This window comes from Galeopterus variegatus, unplaced genomic scaffold (genome assembly GCF_000696425.1).
Source record: "Galeopterus variegatus unplaced genomic scaffold, G_variegatus-3.0.2 Scaffold336, whole genome shotgun sequence".
Taxonomy (NCBI): Eukaryota; Metazoa; Chordata; class Mammalia; order Dermoptera; family Cynocephalidae; genus Galeopterus; species Galeopterus variegatus.
This window is the reverse complement of record NW_007726447.1, coordinates 349,163-370,033: the sequence shown is the minus strand read 5'-3', so window position 1 is coordinate 370,033 and position 20,871 is coordinate 349,163. Positions and strand designations below refer to the sequence as shown.

The following is a 20,871-nucleotide window of genomic DNA, read 5'->3' as shown; positions in this document are numbered from 1 at the left end:
TCATGGGTCCCCAAGGGCCTGGACACACGCGGCGGCTGTAGGAAGTCCTGCAGTATTATTATGTTTTGCGTTGGTGTCTGTTCCTGAAGGGGGGCAGGGGGTGCCCTTCAGTCTGCCACCCTGCATGGCAGGAGCCTGGTGGGGCTGTGGGGAGCTGCTGCACGGGGCTGACACGGAGGGCCGCACGGCCCCTCCCCAGCGGGGTGCCCTTTCCTCTCTCCTCCCAGAACTGCTCAGTGCAGAGCTGGGATCTGGAAATTCACCCACCTCGGGCCTTGTCCTGTTCACATCTGCTTACGCAGTTACAACAGGTGCCTGGCGCCAAATGTGCTCATTAGGAGATGTGTTTTTGGTATGCTGTGTGGCCAAGGTCCTGTGCTGCCAAATCCTGTCTGTAGATATGTCTACCTATCTTCTTTGAACTCCATTTACTTCCACATTGTTCTCTACACACACATCTATGCGGTTGCTTGTGGAGGGTTTTAGTTCTAAACCAGGGTGGCCAAGCTGCCTTTTGGTGATGTGTGAAGAAAGCGACTGACCATGTGCTCTTGGGTAGGAGAACCCCAGAAAAGGTCGGATGGGGCTTTGTCAGGTCTTTGTCAGCTCTGGGTTTCAGGCTGCCCTCACCCCCAGGCCTAGACTGAGGCACCCTCTCCTGTTGCGCACGGGGAGGGAGGGCCAAGCTGGTGTCCCCCCTGTAGCCAGCCCATCCTGCAGATGTGATGGGTGGCGGGTTGTGGAGTGGGGTGTGACATGCTCCCTAGGGATGTGTGTGCAGCTGAACTTCAAGAGGAGCTGCATAAGACTCCGGCGGGTGCCATGAGCTGGGCCACTGCCTGGAAGGTAGGCACGTGGGTGAGAACCCCTCTGAGGTCCTGAACACAAAGCCCTTTCCCTCACACACTCTGTCCGAGGCTGGCCCTCATCTTAGCATAGCATCACCCTCGTCCTGCACAGGCCGAGGCCAACCTGCCCATGGGGAGTCTCCTCTGGGGCAGGTCCCCTTACAGATCAGCTGCCGCGTGTAAACTTCACGAGCCTCCTTCTCCTCTTCTGTCAACTTGAAACATTTCTTGCCTCTCTGCCTCCCTCAGAAGCTGGTTGTAAGGCCAGGTGAGCTGCTGTCAAAGACAGCAGTGGCCCTGGGCGGCCACACAGGCATAGGCAGACCCTCTGTTCTGAGAACTGTGTGGGAAGGCCCAGGTGGGGCAGCCCACCATTCTGCGAGTGCAGTTCAAATCCCTTCTTCCCAGCAGGCTTGGGGGTCTGGGAATGAGTGTGCTTGAGGCACAATGGGGATGGGAGAGGCCCCAGGGGGTGAGGGTGGGAGAGGTAAGGGGTGGCCAGGGAGCATCTGCCCAAGGCCAGCAGCCAGGGGCTCAACCCCAGGTTCCCAGAGCCAAGTGATGGCCCTACCATGGCTCAGTGGCCAGTGTTGATCACTGAGCGGGCAGAGGAAAGGCCTGTCGGTCAGGACGGTCATGTGTGCTGGAAGTGATGTGACCAGAGAAAGGGTTTCAGGGCTGGGACAGGGAGCTGAGACTTGTAGTCACTTTTGCCTTGGGGCTCGGCTGGGGTGCGGCGGGGAGGGGCGTTGTCTCCACTAGACAACATCGTCGTGGGTGCCATGGGCTCAGGGAAGCCCTGCAGGGCTTGAACACGATGATTTCTCTCATTTGTAAAGTGACGAAAATTGCCCAGTGGCTTTCTGTGGCCTCAGTGGTGAAGACCACACCAGAGCCCAGATGAAAGGACTTGGGAAAGTGAGACTCGTTCTGATTGGCAGATGTGAAGAGCTGCGGTGCTCCCAGAGCTCACTTTGTGGGCAGTGGGGGCTTTTTTCTCTTTTATTGAAAGAAGCAAACTGAGGTCTAGAAATGTGCTGGCGGGTATGCCACTGCAGGTGATGGCCACAGCTGTTCCTTTCCTCTTGCTGGTCCTGGTGATCTGGGCATCCTGGCATGGGCAGCCACATTCCGGGCATCTCCAAGTGCAGCCAGGAGTGACAGGGGGCGGGGGTGGGGGGCAGGAGGAGCTTGTCTTTGGAGCCTGCACAGTGACCTGGGGCTGTTATTATGGACAGGCTCCAGGGCCCTGATGTGTGTGTGCTTCCAAGACTACCCAGGGACCCTGGCTGGGAACTGAGCCCGGGCAGCTGGAAAAATGCACAGACCGATAATGGAGAAATGGGCAGGGGCTCCTCGTGAGGATACAGGTGGCCAGGTCCTCCCAGAACATGGGCCTCATCCTCCCCTCTCCGATCTATCTCAGCAGCCCCTCATGGTGTGTTTCCAGAATCCCCCACCCAGCGAGCTGAAGAAAAGCCCATCTTGAAAGAGGCAGGAGACCTGGGTAAAGCTGGAGTGAGGAGTCAGGATGGAGCCCTCGGCCCTGAGGAAGTCTGGCTCCGAGCAGGAGGAGGGCTTCGGGGTGCAGGCCAGGAGGATCGCTGATCTGGGCACGGTCCCCAATCTCCGGAGAAGCAACAGTATCCTCTACAGGAGCAGGAGGCTGCAGTGTCCCTTCGGCAACAGTGAAAAGGTAGGCGTCCACTGGCCAGCCTGCAGCTGGCCCACAAGGCCACAGAGGACCGAGTAGTCCCCATCAGCTGGGTCACACCAGCCCTTGTGCAGCACAGTTAGTGACCATGGGGTTAGGCACATTTCCTACCTGGGCAGAAGGTCGGCTGACCTCAGGGGCTCCAGCCCAGAAACCCCCTTTGGGAGGGAGAATCGGAGAAAGTGGCAAGTGGCTGCAGCTTTCACAATCATTTCCCTGGTCTGGTTGGGAAATCGCTGGGTGAGCACTGACGTCCTGTGCTGGGCTCATGGGCAGCCATCATCACCCTGCTTACCAGTTGCACAGTGGTTTCATATCCTTTATCTGACCGTGGAGGCCCCAGGCTCAACCTCAAGTCTTGGACTAGCTGCTCCCGAAAGCCCTCGATAAAAATGTGCTAAAAGCACCTCTGAGTTTTGTGGTCCCCTTGTTGGGTGGGCAGGATGATGTCTGCCATTCTCCTGACAGCGAAGGGGAAACCAGGTACCCAGATTGGGGGAGACCCTGCGTGTTTCCCACCACACCGCGTTGTGCCCATGGAAGGTGATGTCGAAGTATAAGCTGTAAAGTGAGGTGCACATTCCAGTCAGGCCCAGGAGGAAATGATTTTGTAGATCCATTTCTCCCTCCTGAACCCACAGCTGAGAGCCTTCAGCAAGGTACTCTACCCTTTGGCGTGGAATGGGATCACTGAGGTCTCCCTTCTCCAAGCAAAGTGCCACTGAAGTGTCTTGGGGAGTATAGATGTGTCTAAGACGCACGGGATGTGCTTTTTAAAATGTAATTGACTTGGTGGCCTGAAGATCTCAAAGTGCCCTCTTTACCTGCAGCAAGAAAATCTTAGTTCTTGGATTCCTGAAAACATCAAGAAGAAAGAGTGCGTGTATTTTGTGGAAAGTTCCAAGCTGTCTGATGCTGGGTAAGTGATGTGTTTTGTGTCTAAGCCTCTAACCTCTTTCTTCTGATCCTGTGTGGAGTGACTGGTCAGACCAAGGCCACCCAGGGCCTCAGCAGGGGGCCAGTGAGGAGCATCCCTGGGTCTGTGGAAGGTTTAGGGTCCTTAAGGTATTTCCATTGGACCCCCACGAGCCTCTTGTGGGGAGCGGCTGACCCCATCCTCCTGGCACACGAGAAGCCCAAGGTGCCACGTTTAGGTGACCAGGGTTATGATTTGGCTACATGTGGTGCTGGGACCTGAGCCCGTGGGTTGGGCACCAGATGCAGCCCCTGGACTATCTTGTTTCCCTGGAGTGGAGGGCTGTGGGGCCCAGGAACCGGGAGGGGTCTTAGTGCAAACCGTCACTGAGGGGGCACCCAAGTCCAGGGAGGCCCAACTTGCCCAAAGGCCTCCCCAGCCTCTTTGCCCCTCCTCCCTGCAGAGCCTGTGGCACTGTGTGGGCACCAAGGCCACCTCCAAGGCCGCAGTGGTTACTCTGCCTCTAAGCCGCTGGACGTTGCCCTCCTGGGTGGATGGCTGCCCACGGGCGGCTGCTTGTGAGTTGGGGAGCCTGACAGAGCTGTGGGGGAAACGGCAGATCTGCTCCTGTCCCTGGGGACGCAGGGCCTCCCGGGGGCGCTGCCTTACTGCACTCCCTGCTCCTGTAGCTCCGTTAGCAGAGTCTGGGCCTGCGTGTGCGCCCTCCCTCCAGCCACTCCTGTTTCATGCTGCTCCGTGAGCTGCCATGCTCGCTTGCTCTTGCTCTTCCCCTCTCCTCCCGGAGAGCTCCCGCTTACACTTCAAGGCCTCTGTGGGAGCCACCTCTGCTGGGCAGCCCTCCCAGACTGCCGCCCTCTTCCAGGCAGTAGCCTTCCCTCCTGCCACGCCTGTGCATTTCTCTTTCATCCAGGTGTCCACTGTCTTGTGGTTGTGTGGCTTTGTGTTTGTCTTTCCTGCTAGCTGCCAAGCTCTTCTGGGGCTGGGACCGAGGCAGGTGTGCTGTGTACAAACAGCCTAGGCCCAGTGAAACAACATCAGTGAGGGAGTGGAGGGGCGCTGAGAGCCCCCTCCCAGAGCCAGCTCTGAACTCAGGCCCTGCTAGGGACAGCAGCCTCGGGCTTCTCTGGTACCTCCTCCTGCGCAGAAGCTTTCTCTGGCATCCTGATGGGAAAGGCCAGGTCGCTCCTTCCCCTGGAGCCTGCTGGGACTTCCCTGCCTCCTGCAGAAGGACCAGGATCGTGGTGAGCCGCGAACGCCCTTCCCCATCCAAACACAGCTTTCAGAACAGATTATTTGTACACCCTTAATGTCTCCATTAAGTGCTTTAGGGTCTTCCCACCCGCACCCGTATCTAATTAGTCCCCGTCCCAATGATCCTCCTTGTCGCCGCCGTCCTCATTCAGGCCTTCCTCCCACTCGTATTTTGTATTTTGTCACCATTTCTCTCATGACCTTGGGCATATCCCTTCTCTTCTCCAGACTCCAAATCCTCATCTGATAGCACAGAGACTGAGGGGATGCTTCGGAAGCTTTCCTCAGGAGTAAGGTGTTCATACTCAGTGAGACCAAGGCGCCACCCTTCAGATGGAAGGAAGGGACCCAGGTCGGGAAGGGTGTGCTTGCAGGAGCTGGTGCCCCTGCAAGGAGCTGGTGCTGCTGCTTCTGTTTCTGCCTATCGAGGCCAAGAATTCGGGATCATGCTCTGTGATTGTTTAGTTTCTGGGTCAGTGGTCCCAGTGCAGTTTCCTGCCCCCTGTCGGGCTTGAGATTTCCTCATAGATGTAAGATCTGATCTCGTCAGTGATGCTTCCAAAAGAAGGGAAAGGGGCAGCTTGTTACAGTCTAACTGCAGATTTGGGGCAGTGCTGGGACAGGACACAAGGGTTCAGTTCTCGTCCTGTGACTTCTCCTGCCTTGCACCCAGACCTCACCCACAAAATGTACAGATCTCACGAAGTAGTCTCTAAGATCCCTGCAAGTCTGAAAGTGCCCTGACCTCAGGGGTCTGTACGATTTTGTAGGGTGAGGGTCAGGGGATGTATTATTTTTCCCATTTTAATGGTTGAGAAATTGAGAGTCAGAAACATCCAAGATCACACGGTTGCTACGTGGCAGAGAAACCCACGTTTCCTTTCTCCTTTATCATCTCTCCCCTTTATCATCTGGTTCAGGTTTTTTCTGGCTTTAGAGTGGGATTTTTTTGTTTTTGTTTTTGACTTGTCTGTACCTAGTCTTTTAGGTCATTTGTTACTAGCAAAGAGTAGGAGTCTAAAAATTTGTGGTTTTCCAATGGAACAACACGCAGATACACATACATTTATCTTGTCTCTCTCCTGAAACCCCAGCGAATAGCAGTAGAGGAATAAAAAGAATTCAGTCCACAAAGACATAGAAATCAGAGGGAAGGTGGCTGCTGAGAGATACCTGCTCCAGGTTAGGAACAGGCAGAGCGTCTGCCCCTAGAGCTTCGTCTGGTGTCGCAGGCTCCAAGCATGCGCAGTGGGCCTGGGGGGAGGGGAGCATTGGCGGCACCTGCCTGGTGCTGCCTGTGACTTCTGCTTTGTGCGTCCACTGAGTGTGAGTGTTTCTTCAACTTTTTGTTTTGAAATAATTACAGATTTGTGGGAAGTTTCAAAGATACTGCAGGTAGGTCCCATGGTTTCACCCATGGTCACATTCTGCATAACTAGAGTTTGGCATCAAAACCAGTTCAACAGTGGTACAGCGTGTGTGTTATCACACACAGATTCGTGGGACCACCATCAGGGGAAGATACAGGCTGGCCCATCCTGGCGCATCTCCCCACACATCCCTCTGTGGTCACTCTCCCCTCCCCTCATCCCTAACCCCAATCTGTTCCACATTTCTAAAATGCTGCTGTTTCAAGAATGTCATGTAACTGGAATAATGCACCACATGACCTGTGTGTTTTTCACTCAGCATAATGCCCTGAGATCCAAGTGCTGTGTGTATCGATAGTTTATCGCTTTTTATTGCTGGTTGTCCTTTCCTTTTGACTTGCCTGTATCGTTATATTGGAAGTGAGATTTTTACAGACAACACGTAATTGGGTCCTGTTATTTTATCTCACTTTGCCAATCTCTGTTTTCTAAGTGGTGTACTTAGATTTACATTCAGTGTAATTATTTATATGTTAGGATCAAGTATGGACTTCGTTTTTTGTTTTCTGTTTGTTCTCTCTTTTTTTCTGCCTTTCTGTGGGTTACCCGAACATTGTTTAGAATTCCGTTTTACTTTTGCATTTTTGAGTATATTTTCCCATGCTGCCTCCCTTAGTGGTTGCTCTGGGTGTGGCACCATGTAACGTAGAACCTCCTGGTGTTGACACTTTACCATTTGGGTGCAGTGTAGACACGTGACCTCCTTTTACATACTGCCACCCTTCCTCACGTATAAGGGGCTTGTTTAAAGTGTCTCCTCTACGTGCATCGAGAACACGCCTCCAGTGGTGTGCAGTTTTTGCTTCAATCATCAAACATAGTTTGGAGAACTCAAGAGAAGGGAGATAATGTTGTATTTCCCATATTTCTACACCTTCGTTTGTTTGACTTCCTTTCTGATATCGCACATTTCCTTCTTTTACCATTTCACTTCTGTTTGGGGAACTTCCTCTGGCCATTCTTTAGGGTAGTTCTACTGGTGACAAGTTCCCTGTGTCCTCCTTCAGTGGTGAATGTCTTTGCTCCTTTCATTCCTGGACAGCGTTTCTGCTGGAGTTAGAGTTCTGGGCTGGCCTTTTTTTATTTTCAGCATTTGAAGAGTGTGTGACTCTTCTTTTTGGCCTCCACGGCTTCTGATGAGAAATGTGTGGTTTAAATTGTTTTCCCCTCTAGATAAGGTGTCATTTCTGTCTTGCTGCTCTTGAGTTTTTTTGTCTTTAGGAGGAAATTTGACTAGTATGTGTCTTGGCATGCATCTGTTTGGGTTTATCCTATTTAGTGTTTACTCAGATTCTTGAATCTGTAGCTTTATGTCTTTTTTGCCAAGTGTGGGAAATTTGGGCCATTATTACATTACATACTTTTGCAGGGTTACCCTCTTTTTCTTTTCCTTTTGGAACTCTGATGACAAGAATGTCCAATCTTTTGGTAGTCGCACAAGTCCCAGAGGCTCTGTTTGTTTGTTTTTTGGTTTATTTTCTCTCTGTTGTTACTGGGTAATTCATATTGTTCTATCTTCTCTTTCACAGATTCTTTCCTCAGTCCCCTCCATTACTGCTGTTGAGGTCATCTACTGAATTTTTAATTTTGGTTACCACACTTTCCAGTTCTAAAATTTCCATTTAGTAGATCTTCTCTTTCTTTGCTGATACTTGATATTTTTTCATTTGTTTCCAGCATGTTTTAATTGCTTGTTGAAGCATTTTTAATATGGCTGTTTAGAGTCCAGGTCAGTAATTCTGACATCTGTGTCACCTTGCTGTTGGTGGCTGTTGATTGTCTTCCTCATTCTGGTTGAGATGTTTTTCTGGTTCTTGGTATAACTAGTGATTTTTGATTGACAGGTTTCATGTAATGAGACCCCAGATCTTGTGTTTTAGCTGGTTCCTTACTGCATACCCACGGCAGGGGAGGGGTGGCCTCTCATTACTGCTGCAGGGGCGTGGAAGTCCAAGCTTCCACTTCAGCCCCTCAGTGTGGAGGGACTTCCTGTTACTGCTGGGCTTGGGGGCAATTTCTGTTTCCCACCAGGCCTCTGCTGGTACCACCATGCTGGGAGGGGCAGGGGGGCTGCAGGGTGGGGTGAAAGTACTGGCTCTCCACTGGGCCTTCTCCAACACCCTGCGGGGAGCAGGAGAGGCACCTCATTCCCATGGGTGACTTGTACTGTATCTTCACAGGAAGGTGGTGTGTGAGTGTGGCTACACACGCGAGCAGCACTTGGATGAGGCCACCAAGCCCCATGCCTTCCAGGGCAAGGAGTGGGACCCAAAAAAGCATGTCCAGGAGATGCCAACAGATGCTTTTGGTGACATCGTCTTCACAGGCCTGGGCCAGAAGGTGGGAAAGGTTGGTTTCTAGCATTCTGTGGCTCTTAACTCTGGCTAAAGCTGTGGTGGCCCCATGGTGACACGTGGTGGCTGGGATTTCCTGGGGTGAGAGTGGAAGGCTGGTAGAAATCCAGAGTGCATCGAGCCCACCAAATGCTTAGTGATGGGGCAGGTGCTGTGCTGGGCAAACCAGAGACACCAGCTCTCAGAGTATGTGGTTATCCGCAAAGCAGGGTGGGGCGTGTTGAGCTTTCTAAGGACATGTGAGCTCAGAGAGGAGTGAGCAGATTCTGGCTGGGTGGCCCTGGATGGCTCTTGGTCCTGGCCTGGAGAGAGTAGGGAATAAGGAGAGGGACTCAGGACAGGCGCATGCTTGGGGTGTGCTTGTGGAATGGCAGAGGGGACATGGAGAAGGGACGAGCAGTGGGAAGGGGTCGGGGATGGTGGGGAGGCTCCTGTGTGGGAAGTGTGACCCACGCCAAGCCCCGAGGCCTGCACACTGTCAGCCCAGTGTGGTCCCAGGGCCAGCAGCAGCACTAGGCACATCCCCAGGCCTTGCCCCAGACCTGCTGAATCAGGGGCTCCGCCACCTGCATTTTAACAAGACTTCTGCACGATTCAGATACAGCCCTTGGGCACCGCTGTCCCATGGGGCTGGTACCACTTCATCCTGTGCTGGGGTTCGGGGACCCCTGAGCCACCTACCAGCTGGCTGCAACCTTTTCCCTCGACTCCCCTGAGTGTCCCACATGGCCCCACATCACATTGTCCCATGTGGGTGCTCCCAAGTCCCTGGGCGCGTGTGTCTTTGTGGTTAGGGGAGGCGGTCCTGTTGCCTCTGGTTCCAGAAGAGGAAACGAGGTGCAGGGAGGTCCTGCGCATCGCTTGAGGCCACGGCAGTGGCAGATCTGGATTGGCAGGGTCCGAGCCCAAGGTTCTAACCCCCACACTCTCCCGGCTGCAGCCTGCCCTGGCAGCTGCCCACAGGGACAGTTGCTAGCAGGGACAGTTGGTAATAGGGAAAATGCTGTGGTCCAACAGTGAACGAGAAACCTGGGAGACAAAACCCAAGATGCAGCCTGCCCCCAACGAAGTCCCCTTCACCAGTGTGTGCATCCACCGTGCAATGGACCCACGGCCCTTCCCTCCAGGGGGCCATGCGGCTTATACAGGACAGTGAAGGGCCTGCCTCTGGGCACCTGCTCAACCGTGGGACCCACTGCTCTGGGTGTGGCAGGCAGCAGCCGCTGTGCATTAACTAGAACTCTTTTAATGACAATGCTGCTACTTGATTACTTTGAGGACACTGCAGCCATTTCTGGATTCTACCCCATCAGGTTTTCTGTTCCTCAAGGGAAATTCCAGGCCCGGCTGGGTCTCTTCAGACACAGCAGACTTAACCAGGGAGGAAAAAGTCTACTGTGGAGCACATAGAACCTTCTGGAACCTAAGGGGCCCAAAGTAAGGGCAGTGTCTAGAGAGAGGCGGAGGACAACTGAGCCTGCTGAGACTGCATGGCAGGCCAGGGCACGGGACCCAGAATGCGGGACCCAAGACGGGGGCACCGAGGAGGGGGCACCAAGGAGGAAGAGACCCAAGGGCTGGCAACTGAGCGCTGGAGGAGGCAGGATCAGGGACGTGGGGCCTGTCGTCCAGGAGGCGCTCCCAAAGTGGAGAGGAAGGGAGGCAGGGAGCGTGGTGGGTTGAGCGGCTGGTTAGCCCGGGGAGGGCCGTCGCTCCGGCTTGGGACTCTCCTCTGGGCTCCCACCTTCTTCCCTTTCCTGTCACAATCCATGTCCCGGCTAGACACTGACCACTCTTCTTATTGGGTCTAAAGTTGAGGTGTGAGGTCCACCTGCCTGGCTAGGACTCCTCGGGTGCGGCCTGTGTGGGTCGGGCGCCATCCCCTCTCACGGTGCCATCAGGCCCCGGGTCCGAGGTGGGCGGGCAGGGGCACCTGCAGCCCGTGTCTGGCGTGAACACCGCTGCCCGCTAACATGGAGTCCTCTCCGCTGCTTGTTGGTTTCCCTGCAGTATGTCCGCGTCTCCCAGGACACGCCCTCCAGTGTAATCTACCACCTCATGACCCAGCACTGGGGCCTGGACATCCCCAACCTCCTGATCTCGGTGACTGGTGGGGCCAAGAACTTCAACATGAAGCTGAGGCTGAAGAGCATCTTCCGCAGAGGCCTGGTCAAGGTGGCTCAGACCACAGGTAATGGATGTGCAGAGGCTGGCAGGGCATGAGGCCCCGTCTGCAGTGGAGATGGGTGGGGGTGGGCGGGCAGAGGGGCCATGCTGGGAGGTCAGGGCTATCAGGACTGGAAAGGCCCTTGGGGTCACCGAGTCCACACCTCGCCCCATGCCCAGGTCAGACTCACCCAGCCTCTCACCTGCCCATGGTCCCTCGATTTCCTGCCCCTGCTGCCCGGCTTGCTTGTTGGGGGCTTAGACAGCTCTGGTTTGTAACCCTGGAGTGCCTCAGGGCCTGGGAGTGATGAGCTTCCTGGTGGCACAGGCACAGGGGCCAGAGGAGGCCAGAGCAGGCTGGGCTGACGGTGGGATGAAGTCTGTTCTCTGTCTTCTCACTTGAGGCAGCTGCCTCATTGGAGTTAGGTAACTGCCAAGGTCACGCGGCGAGTGAGAGCCACGCAGGGGCCCAGGTCCATGTGGGCAATATAAGAACCCCACTGTCATGACCTGTGCCCTGCCATGCCTGGGGCTCTATAGGGAGTGGGGGGACATGGGTCCCTGAGGCGCCGGTGTTCCCTTAAAGTGGCAGTTGATAGGTGGACACAGCGCTGTGGTCTGTGAAGCAGACCATGGCGGAGAAGGCTAATGACACGGGACAGTGACGTTTTTGGGTCTAGACAAGCCTGGAGTCATCCAGCTCCTCCTGGGGCCTGGTTTCAGTAAAGGGGGTGAGGGCCACCCCTTGGTGTGGTCTTAGTTCCTGATACAGAGTCTTCATCTGAGTCTTCATTGGCTCGTGTCGCTGACAGTGTCCTCAAGTTTATTGGCTGCCAGTAGGAGATGGGGAACAGTGGTTCCTTTCAACCCGCCCCCAGATCTTCTGGCCCGTTGCCCTCCCTCCATCCTTGCTTGTAAATGGACCAAACCTTTTCTCTGCCTGGTCATGCGGGACTTGGTTTAACGCTACTAACCATCCCCCAGGCACACCGTCACCTTGGCAGCCTTTTACCTCCACAGATTTGTTAGGGTCTCTCCTGCCTCCCAGGGGATCACAGGCGGTGGTTTTACCATGGTCTGACCTCGCACCTGTCTAGCTTTCAGTATCAGCGTCCTCGTGCCACGTGGTTTAGATTGCTTTTATAAATGGCACCACTTTCTGAGGCCTTGGTCAGCACTGCATGGGGAACAAACTGCCCCAACCACCGCAAACATGACTCTGTGCTTGTTTCACAGAGGCAGGTGCTGGTGGCTCACCTCGCACATCCTCTCACTGTGGGACACAGGCCCCACTGGGGACCTACTGGTCCTGTGGCCAGGCTGGTGTGAACTCACAGTGCTCAGCCCTGGTTTCTGTTCCTCTCGTCCACGTGCGAGGACCGGAGCAGGCCACCTGGTCAGGCAGTACAGCGGGGTAGGAAGCACATCCCTGCACGGGTTGCTGCAGGCCATGTGGTGCTTTACAGGGAACAGGGCCGAGTGACTGGGGGCTAGGACACAATCCACCACACTTGGGGCCCAAGAGCTCCCAAAAGGAAGAGGCAAAGTCACATGTCTTGAAAATTGCTGAGACTGAGACAGAGAGGAGGCAGCCTGGAGGCAGGGTGGGGGGCATGTGAGGGCTGCAGTCAGGAGAGGGGCCCTGCCCCACCCCGCGAGGGCAATGTGGGGATCCTAGATCCCAGAGCTGTGCCATGAGATGATTGTAGTAGGTCTCGTCCTTAACCCTGCTTCTGAGAGAGCCCCGCGGGAGGACTCTGAGTGTGAGACCCGCCAGGCCTGCCCACGCCTGTCTCCCTGCCCAGGTGCCTGGATTATCACCGGGGGGTCCCACACAGGTGTGATGAAGCAGGTGGGCGAGGCAGTGCGGGACTTCAGCCTGAGCAGCAGCTACAAGGAGGGAGAGGTCATCACAATCGGAGTCGCCACCTGGGGCACCATTCACAACCGGGAGAGCCTGATTCAGCCCACGGTGAGTGGCTGCTCCTGCGTGGACCAGGTCAGCTGAGGGGGCTTACGCTTGAGTCTGACTGGACTTGCAGGGGGCACTGTGGAAATGGAATGAGCCGGGGTAGGCTGGACAGGCTTCGGGGACCCAAGTTCAAGGCCTGGCCATGCCACAGACCCACGTGACCGGTGGCAATGAGCCAGCTCGGCTGGACTCCAAGCTCACGGATGGGTCCACATGGAAGTCACCCGAGAGCCCCCACTGTTGAGGGCTTGTCCCAACAGCTGCTGTGATGAGGGAGGATGGGAATGGACTTGGAGGATGGAGCAACTTGGCCCAGGTCATGTGCCAGCGAGCGTCTGGTTGGGCTAAGCCAGGCCATCAATCATAAAGCCTGAGTTTTTAACCCCTGAACCTCTATGCTCAGGGGTCTCTGGCCCATGACAGTCATGCCCCCAGTGCCTCTCTTTGGAGGCTGAAGGCAGAGCACTCCTGTCTCTGTTTAACTGGTGGCAGCAGTAACAGGCAGTTGCTCAATAGAGACTGGAATTGGCAATGATAATTTGATCCATCCAAGATTTTCCAAGGACACGTTAGACTTGGCATAGTGAGTGCATGGCCACTTAGCTCACGTGGTCGTGGTCGGGAAGTCTGGGGGAACACTGGCCCGGCCTGCTGAGCAGCTTCTCCTGCACTGCCCCCAAGGGGTGACACGGGTGAGGCTCTTCCTCTCCTCTGGCAAGGGCTCCCCACACTCATTTCCCAGGGGAAGAGCCTGTCTGGGATGGTGGTGCCCTTCATCGGCATACATGCCCCTGAGTGGCACAGGAAGCCCTGTGACCAGCCTCCCCTTGGACCTGGTCTTCCTTTTGTGTTGGCATCGTAGATGCGTTCATTGGGCAGGCCTGGACCGACTCTTCTGTTTTGCTCCTTTTGTGAAGTGAAAAACTGAGGCCAGGGGAGGTTGGGTGACTTCCAAGATCACTCTGCACTTTTCTCCCACTGCAGCACCGTCCCTTTCTCTGTGGACAAGAGAGGACGTGTGTTCTGGTCCAGCAGCTGTCCCCCACAGCCGTTTCCTGTGGCCGCTGCAATAGATGATGACAGACCTGGTGGCTTAAAGCAACAGAAATTTATTCTCTCAGTTGTGGAGGCCAGAGGTCTGGAATCAGTATCAGTCAGCCACAATCACGGTGTCGCAGGGCTATACTCCTTCCAGAGGCTCTCGGGGAGGGTCCTTTCTGCCTCTTCCAGCTTCTGGTGGCTGCTGGACGTTCCTTGGCTTGTGGCCACATTGCTCTAGTCTCTGCCTCTGTGTCACTTTGTCCTCTCTGTCTATGTCAGTTCTTCCTGTGTCTTCTGTAAGGACACTTGGGAAGGTATTTAGGGCCTACTTGGATAATCCAGGGTGATCTCCTCACATCAAGATCCTTAATTTACTCACATCTGCAAAGACTCTTTTTCCAAATAGGGTAGCATGTACAAGTTCCAGGGATTAGGACTTGATATCTTTGGATGGCCATTATTCAGTCTAGTAAGGTTTGCCCTCTGGCCCCAAAAGATTCACGTTCATCCCATGATCCCCCAAATTATCAACCAATTACAGCATCAACTCAAAGTTCAAAATCTCATGTAAATATCATCAGCTCAAAAGGCCCAAACTCATCATCTAAATCGTCTAAATCAGCTGTGGCTGAGGCCCTGGGTATTATCCATCCTGGGCCAAACTCCTCTTCATGTGTGTATTGTGAAACCAGAAAACAGTTTGCATGCTTCCATCGTGCAGTTGTGGAACGGGCGTCATGCAACAGACACAGACATTCTCATTTCAGAGGGGAACACGGAAGCAATAAAGGTGTCACCAGTCCCAAGCAATTTCAGAATCCAGCAGGGACAACTCATTAGGTTGTAAAACCTGGGGATGGTCCTGCGTGGCTTGAGGCTCCACGCGCAGGACCCTCAGCTGGGGCCTCTGCCCTCTGCCCTCGTCCCACCCCCAGGATGGGCCTTCCTTCTTCCTGATGGTTGTCAGCCTGTCTCCTGCTTGGAGAGTTTTAGGAATCTGACAACCTTTCTTCCATTTTGTCCTGTCTCTGTCCCTTTTGGTCCAAATTTGCAGTGTTGTTGTTGATGTGTATCACAGGGACTTACACCAGTAAACAAGAAGTTCCTCCACACGTCTTTCTTCGACAACGACGTTTCTGTCCCTGGCTTCAGCTGAGATGGTTGAGTGAATCTGTGGTCACATGCCTGATCTCTTCATCTGCAGCAAACGTCGGCTAGCCACACCCTTGGCCTTCCCTCTAGAGTATGGTTTTCTAACAGTGAATCTCTTAATTTAAGCATTAAATACTGTCTAGATAGGCTGAGAATTTCCTAAATCATCAAGTCATGGTTCCTTTTTACCTATCAGTTCTTCCCTCAATTTATCTCTTTTCCTTCACATTTTGCAATAAGCAGCAAGAATAAACCAGGTTGCAACTTCAGCACTTTGCTTGGAAATCTCCTCAGCTAAATATCCGAGTTCATCATTTACAACTCTGCTTTCCACACAACTGTACAACACAATTTGTCTGAGCTTTCTGCCACCATGTAGCAAGATTGCTTTCCTCCATATTCTAATAATATTTTTCATTTCCTTCTGAGGCCTCACCAGGAGTATCTGTACTGTTTATATTTCTACCAAGACTCTGTTTGACAATACATGCGTTCTCTAAGACAATAAAAGCTTTCTCTACCGTGCTTCTTACTTCCTTCTGAGATCTTGTCAGTAATGTCTTTAACAGCCATATTTTCTACCAGTAGTCCATTCAAGAAAACTGAGACTTTTCCTATCGTGGAAAATTCTCCTGTCCTTTACCTATGACCCAATTCCAAAACCACCTCCACATTTTTAGGTATTTGTTATAGCAGCACCCCACTTTCTGATACCAAAATCTGTATTAGTTTCCTGTGACTGCTGTAACAAATTAGCACAAATTGTAAAGCTGCAGAAATTTATTCTTTCACATTTCTGGAGGACAGAGCTCTGAAATCAACATCACTTGGCCAAAATCAAGGTGTTGTGGCAGGACCCTCCCCCTCCGGAAGCTCTGGGGGAGTCTGTTTCCTAATCTCTTCCATTTCTGGTGGCTCCAGTGTTCCTTGGCCTGTGGCTTCGTCCCTGTCCTCTCTGCCTCTGTGTCACATGGCCTCCTCCTCTGTGTGTCTCCCTCTGCCTTTCTCCTATAAGGACATTTATGATGGCACTTTGGGCCAACCTGGGTAATCCAGGTTAGTCTTCTCATGTTAAGACCCTTAACTTAATCACATCTGCAAAGACCCTTTCTCTAAATAAGGTAACATTCACAGGTTCAGGGACTAGGACTTGATATCTTTGGGGGCCATTATTCAGCCAACTAGACCCCCAATTCCTCGCGTTAAAGATGCAGAATGACGGGCCGGCCTGGTGGCGCACTGGAGAGTGCTCCACTTGGGAGTGTGGCGGCGCTCCCGCCGAGGGTTCGGATCCCATGTGGAGACCGGTTCCCGCTCACTGGCTGAGCGTGGTGCGGGTGCAACACTGAGGGTTGCGATCCCGTTACTGGTCAGTAAAAAAAAGACAAAAAGGAAAAAAAAAAAAAAAAGATGCAGAACGTTCCCTCAGTCTGTGTATGACTCTGCCCCGCCATCCCCAGGGTAGCTTCCCCGCTGAGTACATACTGGATGAGGAAGGCCAAGGGAACTTGACCTGCCTGGACAGCAACCACTCCCACTTCATCCTTGTGGACGATGGGACCCACGGCCAGTACGGGGTCGAGATCCCCCTGAGGACAAAGCTGGAGAAGTTCATATCGGAGCAGACAAAGGAGAGAGGAGGTAAGTGGAAGAGGCTTTCAAGGGCACCTATGGTGGAGAGGGCAGTAGGCTGGTGAGAGCATCAGGAATGCCACTGGCCGTGACTGGGATGTTCAACGGGTGTGGCACCTGCACATGTGATCAGAACTCACCTGTGTATCCTTCTGCTTTGTTCATGGGGTCACCCTCCCTTGCCTCTTTTAACCAGTGGAAGGAACATCAGGATGGGCCTGTAGCTTGCTTAAACGCTCTCAGGTAACACACCCATTTAAAACCACAAACTCAGTCTCAGGTTCAGAAATCAGGACGTATGTTAGTCAAAACTCAGAACTTCCCTGGTAGGTGGGATGGGATGGATCCTAGGACACTGGGAGGTCTGATACATGATTTTGCATGTGATTTGAGGAGGGGTTGAAAGAGATTCAAGATAATGGGGAGATGTCCAGACCGTGCCCAGGTTGGTTGGGAAACCTTTTGAGCAGGCTTCACTGTGCATCAGAATCCCCTGGCGGGCCTGTGTGTGCTGGGCCCACCCTAGGGTCTCCGACTCAGTGGGTCTGAGTGGGCTGAGAACTCACATTTCTAAGTTCCTGGGTGATGCTGATGGCTGCAGGTCTGGGGACCACACTTTGGGAACTGCTTTGACTAAGAGAACCCAGCGTAGGGAGTGTGGGGTTGTGAGTGTGCGAAGAGACAGGGCCATTGTTGGTGCTGGATGGAGAGTGTGCTGCCAGGGAAAGGGATTGCTGTGGTCTTCTCAAGCCCCCCGCTACTGGGCTGGGTGGAAAGCTCAGGGCAGGGGCTGGAGGTACGGAGGCAGGACGGAGGCTCCCATGCCTTGCTTGCACCTGTGCAGGAGGGGTTATGTCACCTGTTGCATGTTCCCTTAGGCATGCCCAGATTTTGAGGCACCGTGAAAGGGTTGCAGAGAAGAGCAGGCTGGATGCCATGTCCTGCAGAGTGAGAAGACAGGCTGGGGGGACCTGGGGCATCCCTGAGTGTCCTCATCCTCCCCCCACCCAAAAAAGTGCGTGGGAGTGGGATGGGATGCAGGCAATGGAGAGGTGGGTCAGCAGGTGCTCTGGAACTTGGGCATTTATTTAGAATCAGCAAATCACCTGCAAACTCTGGAGTGTCCACCTTTCAAAGCTGCTTTTTACCTGTGACCTGTCTCCCAGCTGATGCTGGAGTTGGCAGGGGGTGGGGAGGGGCGCCCCATGCGGAGGGCTGAGCCCCCTAGCCCCTCACCTGGCTCTGTGCTCTGTCTAGGCGTGGCTATCAAGATCCCCATTGTCTGTGTGGTGCTGGAGGGCGGCCCTGGCACGTTGCACGTGAGTCCCACCTGCCTGAGCACTTCACCAGCCTCCCGGAGCGATTACTGGCGAGAGAAGGCAATGAGCGTCTCCACAAGGAGCTGGAGAAAGGGGGTCCATGGTGTGGCAGGGGTCATTTCCAGCAGGATGAAGGGGGAGCCTGCTGCGTGAGCCCTGGTGCAGAGGGTGGGCTTGGCTTCTCCTGGGCAGTTGACTGACATGGAAGGCAGAGGTGGTCTCAAGGGGCTGAGGTGAGTTGTGAGCCAGCCGGCAGCTCTCTGCACCCAGGGCCCCTCGAGGGAAGCCTCAGGATTTCTACAACTCTGCCTCCCAGATGCCCCAGGGCATGTTTTCAAAGTGTTGGCCCTGGGCCCCTTCCACAGACCCTGGGATCAGCTGTACTGAAAGCAGATTTACCAGGGGGCATAACATGCTGCTCCCTGGACCTTCGTTCTGAAGCCACTCTGCTGTGTGTGTTCGGCTGCCTGCCTGGGGGCTACCCAGCTCCATGTGTTGTAGGAATGTAGGATGAGCGTATGGCCTGTGGATCTGGGGCAAGGGTATTGGTGTTTCATTTACGGGGTCACTGAAAGTGTCCCTGCTGATGTTCTGTAATCCCAGAGATGAAAATGAGCCCTGGGGTCTCCTGGCTGGATGGGGATCTGTAGAGCACCAGGTCCCCACTCCCTGTGCCACCAAGTCCCCTCCATGGCTCTCCTGCCAAGCGGCCACACCCCAGGCAGGCGCCCACCCTTGCTGAGGGCGATCTTCCTGCTGGCGGCTTTGTCAGAGGTCTTTTGAATTCACGGGGTTCTCATTGCTCTTGTCTCCCCAGGGCCTTTGTAAGGCCTGTAACTCCAGGTCACACAGTGTCCCTGTTGTGGAGACGGCTCTCTCTCATGTCCCTATGTCAGTGGGTGAACATGTCACAAAACTGTTTTGTTAGGGTGGTGTTGAGCGATAGTCCTGAGAAAGATGGCGTGTTGGGTGGACATCCCACAGTGTGTCTGGATTCACTCCTTTGTCCCTTGTGCAGCACGTGCTACCAAACCAATAAATTCTCCAGTAACCCCCACAGTGGCAAGTCAGCCTTGCCCCAGCTGCTGCCATTGGAGAATTCCCCACAGCAGAAAGCGTCCGAGCACAACGGGGCTCACTTGGCTCATGGTAGCTCTTGCCCTGCAGACCATCTACAACGCCATCACCAATGGTACCCCCTGCGTGATCGTGGAGGGCTCAGGCCGCGTGGCTGATGTCATTGCCCAAGTGGCCAATCTGCCCATCTCTGAGATCACCGTCTCCCTGATCCAGCAGAAACTGAGCGTCTTCTTCCAGGAGATGTTTGAGACCTTCACCGAGAGCCGGATCGTTGAGTGGACCAAAAAGGTGAGGCGGCAGGACCAGGCCATGAGAGGCCCCAGATGGAGACTCCAGTGGTCTAGGTAGGGGGGAAGTGATTTGCAGAAGGTGGGGGCTTCAAAGAGGGGCTCAGGTGGGAAGCCCCCTGTCTGTGCTTGGGAGGTCAGATCATGGGGCAAGATGCCTGGGGAGGCCGGCCGCTTGAGTCCCTCACCTGCAGAACCTCAGGGTCAGACAGTCTGTCTGAGAAGAAGAGGCTGCTGGATTGCAGGGGTGGGGGTGGTCCTGGGGGACCCAGGGAGGGCTGGCAGAGGGCTGGAGAGCCCAGGGTAGGCCTCAGTCAAGATTTGGGCAGTGGGGAGCTGCCCAGTGACGGCAGCAGGTGGCAGGGTCCAGCCCAGCCTCGGTGTGAAGGATCGTGACCCCCCCATGAAGCCCTGCCCAGCTGGGGCCAGCTCCAGCAGAGGGCCCCCCGCCCCAGCGCCTGCCAGTTCCTGTGGCCATGCTGACCTGCTGTTTCGCCGCACTTGGACCACCAGGACCTGGGTTTCGCATGCCCTGCCGTCACCTGACCTGTTTCCTGGCAGGATTCTTGTGGGGGGGATGATGCCTCTCTGACCCTCGGTTTGGGGCTGACGGTGCCACCAGTGTCTATATCTTTCACTCAGCTCCTGGGAAGATGAACCCCTGGAGATTTGCATGCCGTTTTAAGTAGCTCATGTGCTTTTTGGGACAGTCTGTGGAGCGGCATTCACTCCGACGGTTTCATTTGGGTTCTGTGGACAGTCAGGGCCCAGCAGCGAGACCCCAGGGACACACAAAGGTTGACCTTGCTGACCGAAGGAGATGGCACCCTGGGAACCCCAGGTGTGGTGAAGGACCTGGGGCTCTGTGCTGACCTTGGCTGGTGCGCAGGTGGCACAGTAAGCTCATTTTTGTTGTGTTTTACACTCGTCTCAGATTGGCTTCATTTGGTACAGGTGTCCTGTGAGACTGTTCTTGTCCAATAGGAGAATAACACGGTTCAGCCGTGAGCCTCAGACTGGCTGTGAGACGCCGGGGTCAGGCTGTGAGCACTGCGCAGCTCCTGACGGCAGGGCTGCTCTCCTCGTTCTGGTGCCACTGGGACTTGTCAGCCGGCCCTGCAACGTTTCCTCAGTTGGTTTATAAATTATTCAGGCACTTCTCAGAACTGAATCTAACCTAGTGCTATAGAATAGAGCTTCATTTTAAAAATCCACTCCTGCATTGCGAAGTCCAGGCCCGGAGGTTGCTCAGCAGGGGGGCTGCTCTCCCCTAGTCGTGATGGGCTCATTCCTTCCACACACCTTCTCAGAGTGTCGGTCTACACTGTGGATGTGTGGGACAGGCTGCTGTCCTCAGATGCTGCTGTGTGGCGAGGGGAAAACTGCTTTCCACCGTTGACATGGTTTTTCTCATCCATAAGAGGGATGGCAAGTGCTGAGTTCCACGTGGGAAAGGGGCTCATCCCTGTGAAGTTCTCAGTGTCACATGGGCACATCGGCACTCAAAAGTGGAAGCTGCTTGGGCCAGCCCGGTGGCGCACTGCTACAGTGCGCCGCTTGGGAGTGCGGCAGCGCTCCCGCCGAGGGTTCGGATCCCACATACAGACCGGTTCCCGCTCACTGGCTGAGCGAGGTGGGGGATTAGCGCCGAGAGCTGGGAACCCGAAACCACACCAGGACCTTTACGG

At 54.5% G+C, this 20,871-nt stretch overlaps 1 protein-coding gene across 1 annotated transcript in view; it reads left to right on the top strand.

Moving 5' to 3' along the window:
* The first annotated feature begins 2,369 nt into the window (after nucleotides 1-2,369).
* The window catches only part of TRPM2 (transient receptor potential cation channel, subfamily M, member 2), a 62,976-nt gene continuing 44,474 nt past the window's right edge, over nucleotides 2,370-20,871 (top strand). The window contains exons 1-8 of the mRNA XM_008567694.1: nucleotides 2,370-2,544; nucleotides 3,393-3,481; nucleotides 8,361-8,529; nucleotides 10,545-10,725; nucleotides 12,506-12,672; nucleotides 16,326-16,506; nucleotides 17,755-17,816; nucleotides 18,984-19,184. Coding sequence (XP_008565916.1) covers nucleotides 2,380-2,544; nucleotides 3,393-3,481; nucleotides 8,361-8,529; nucleotides 10,545-10,725; nucleotides 12,506-12,672; nucleotides 16,326-16,506; nucleotides 17,755-17,816; nucleotides 18,984-19,184 — 1,215 coding nt within the window. The 5' untranslated portion in view covers nucleotides 2,370-2,379. The remainder of the gene's footprint in view (nucleotides 2,545-3,392; nucleotides 3,482-8,360; nucleotides 8,530-10,544; nucleotides 10,726-12,505; nucleotides 12,673-16,325; nucleotides 16,507-17,754; nucleotides 17,817-18,983; nucleotides 19,185-20,871) is intronic.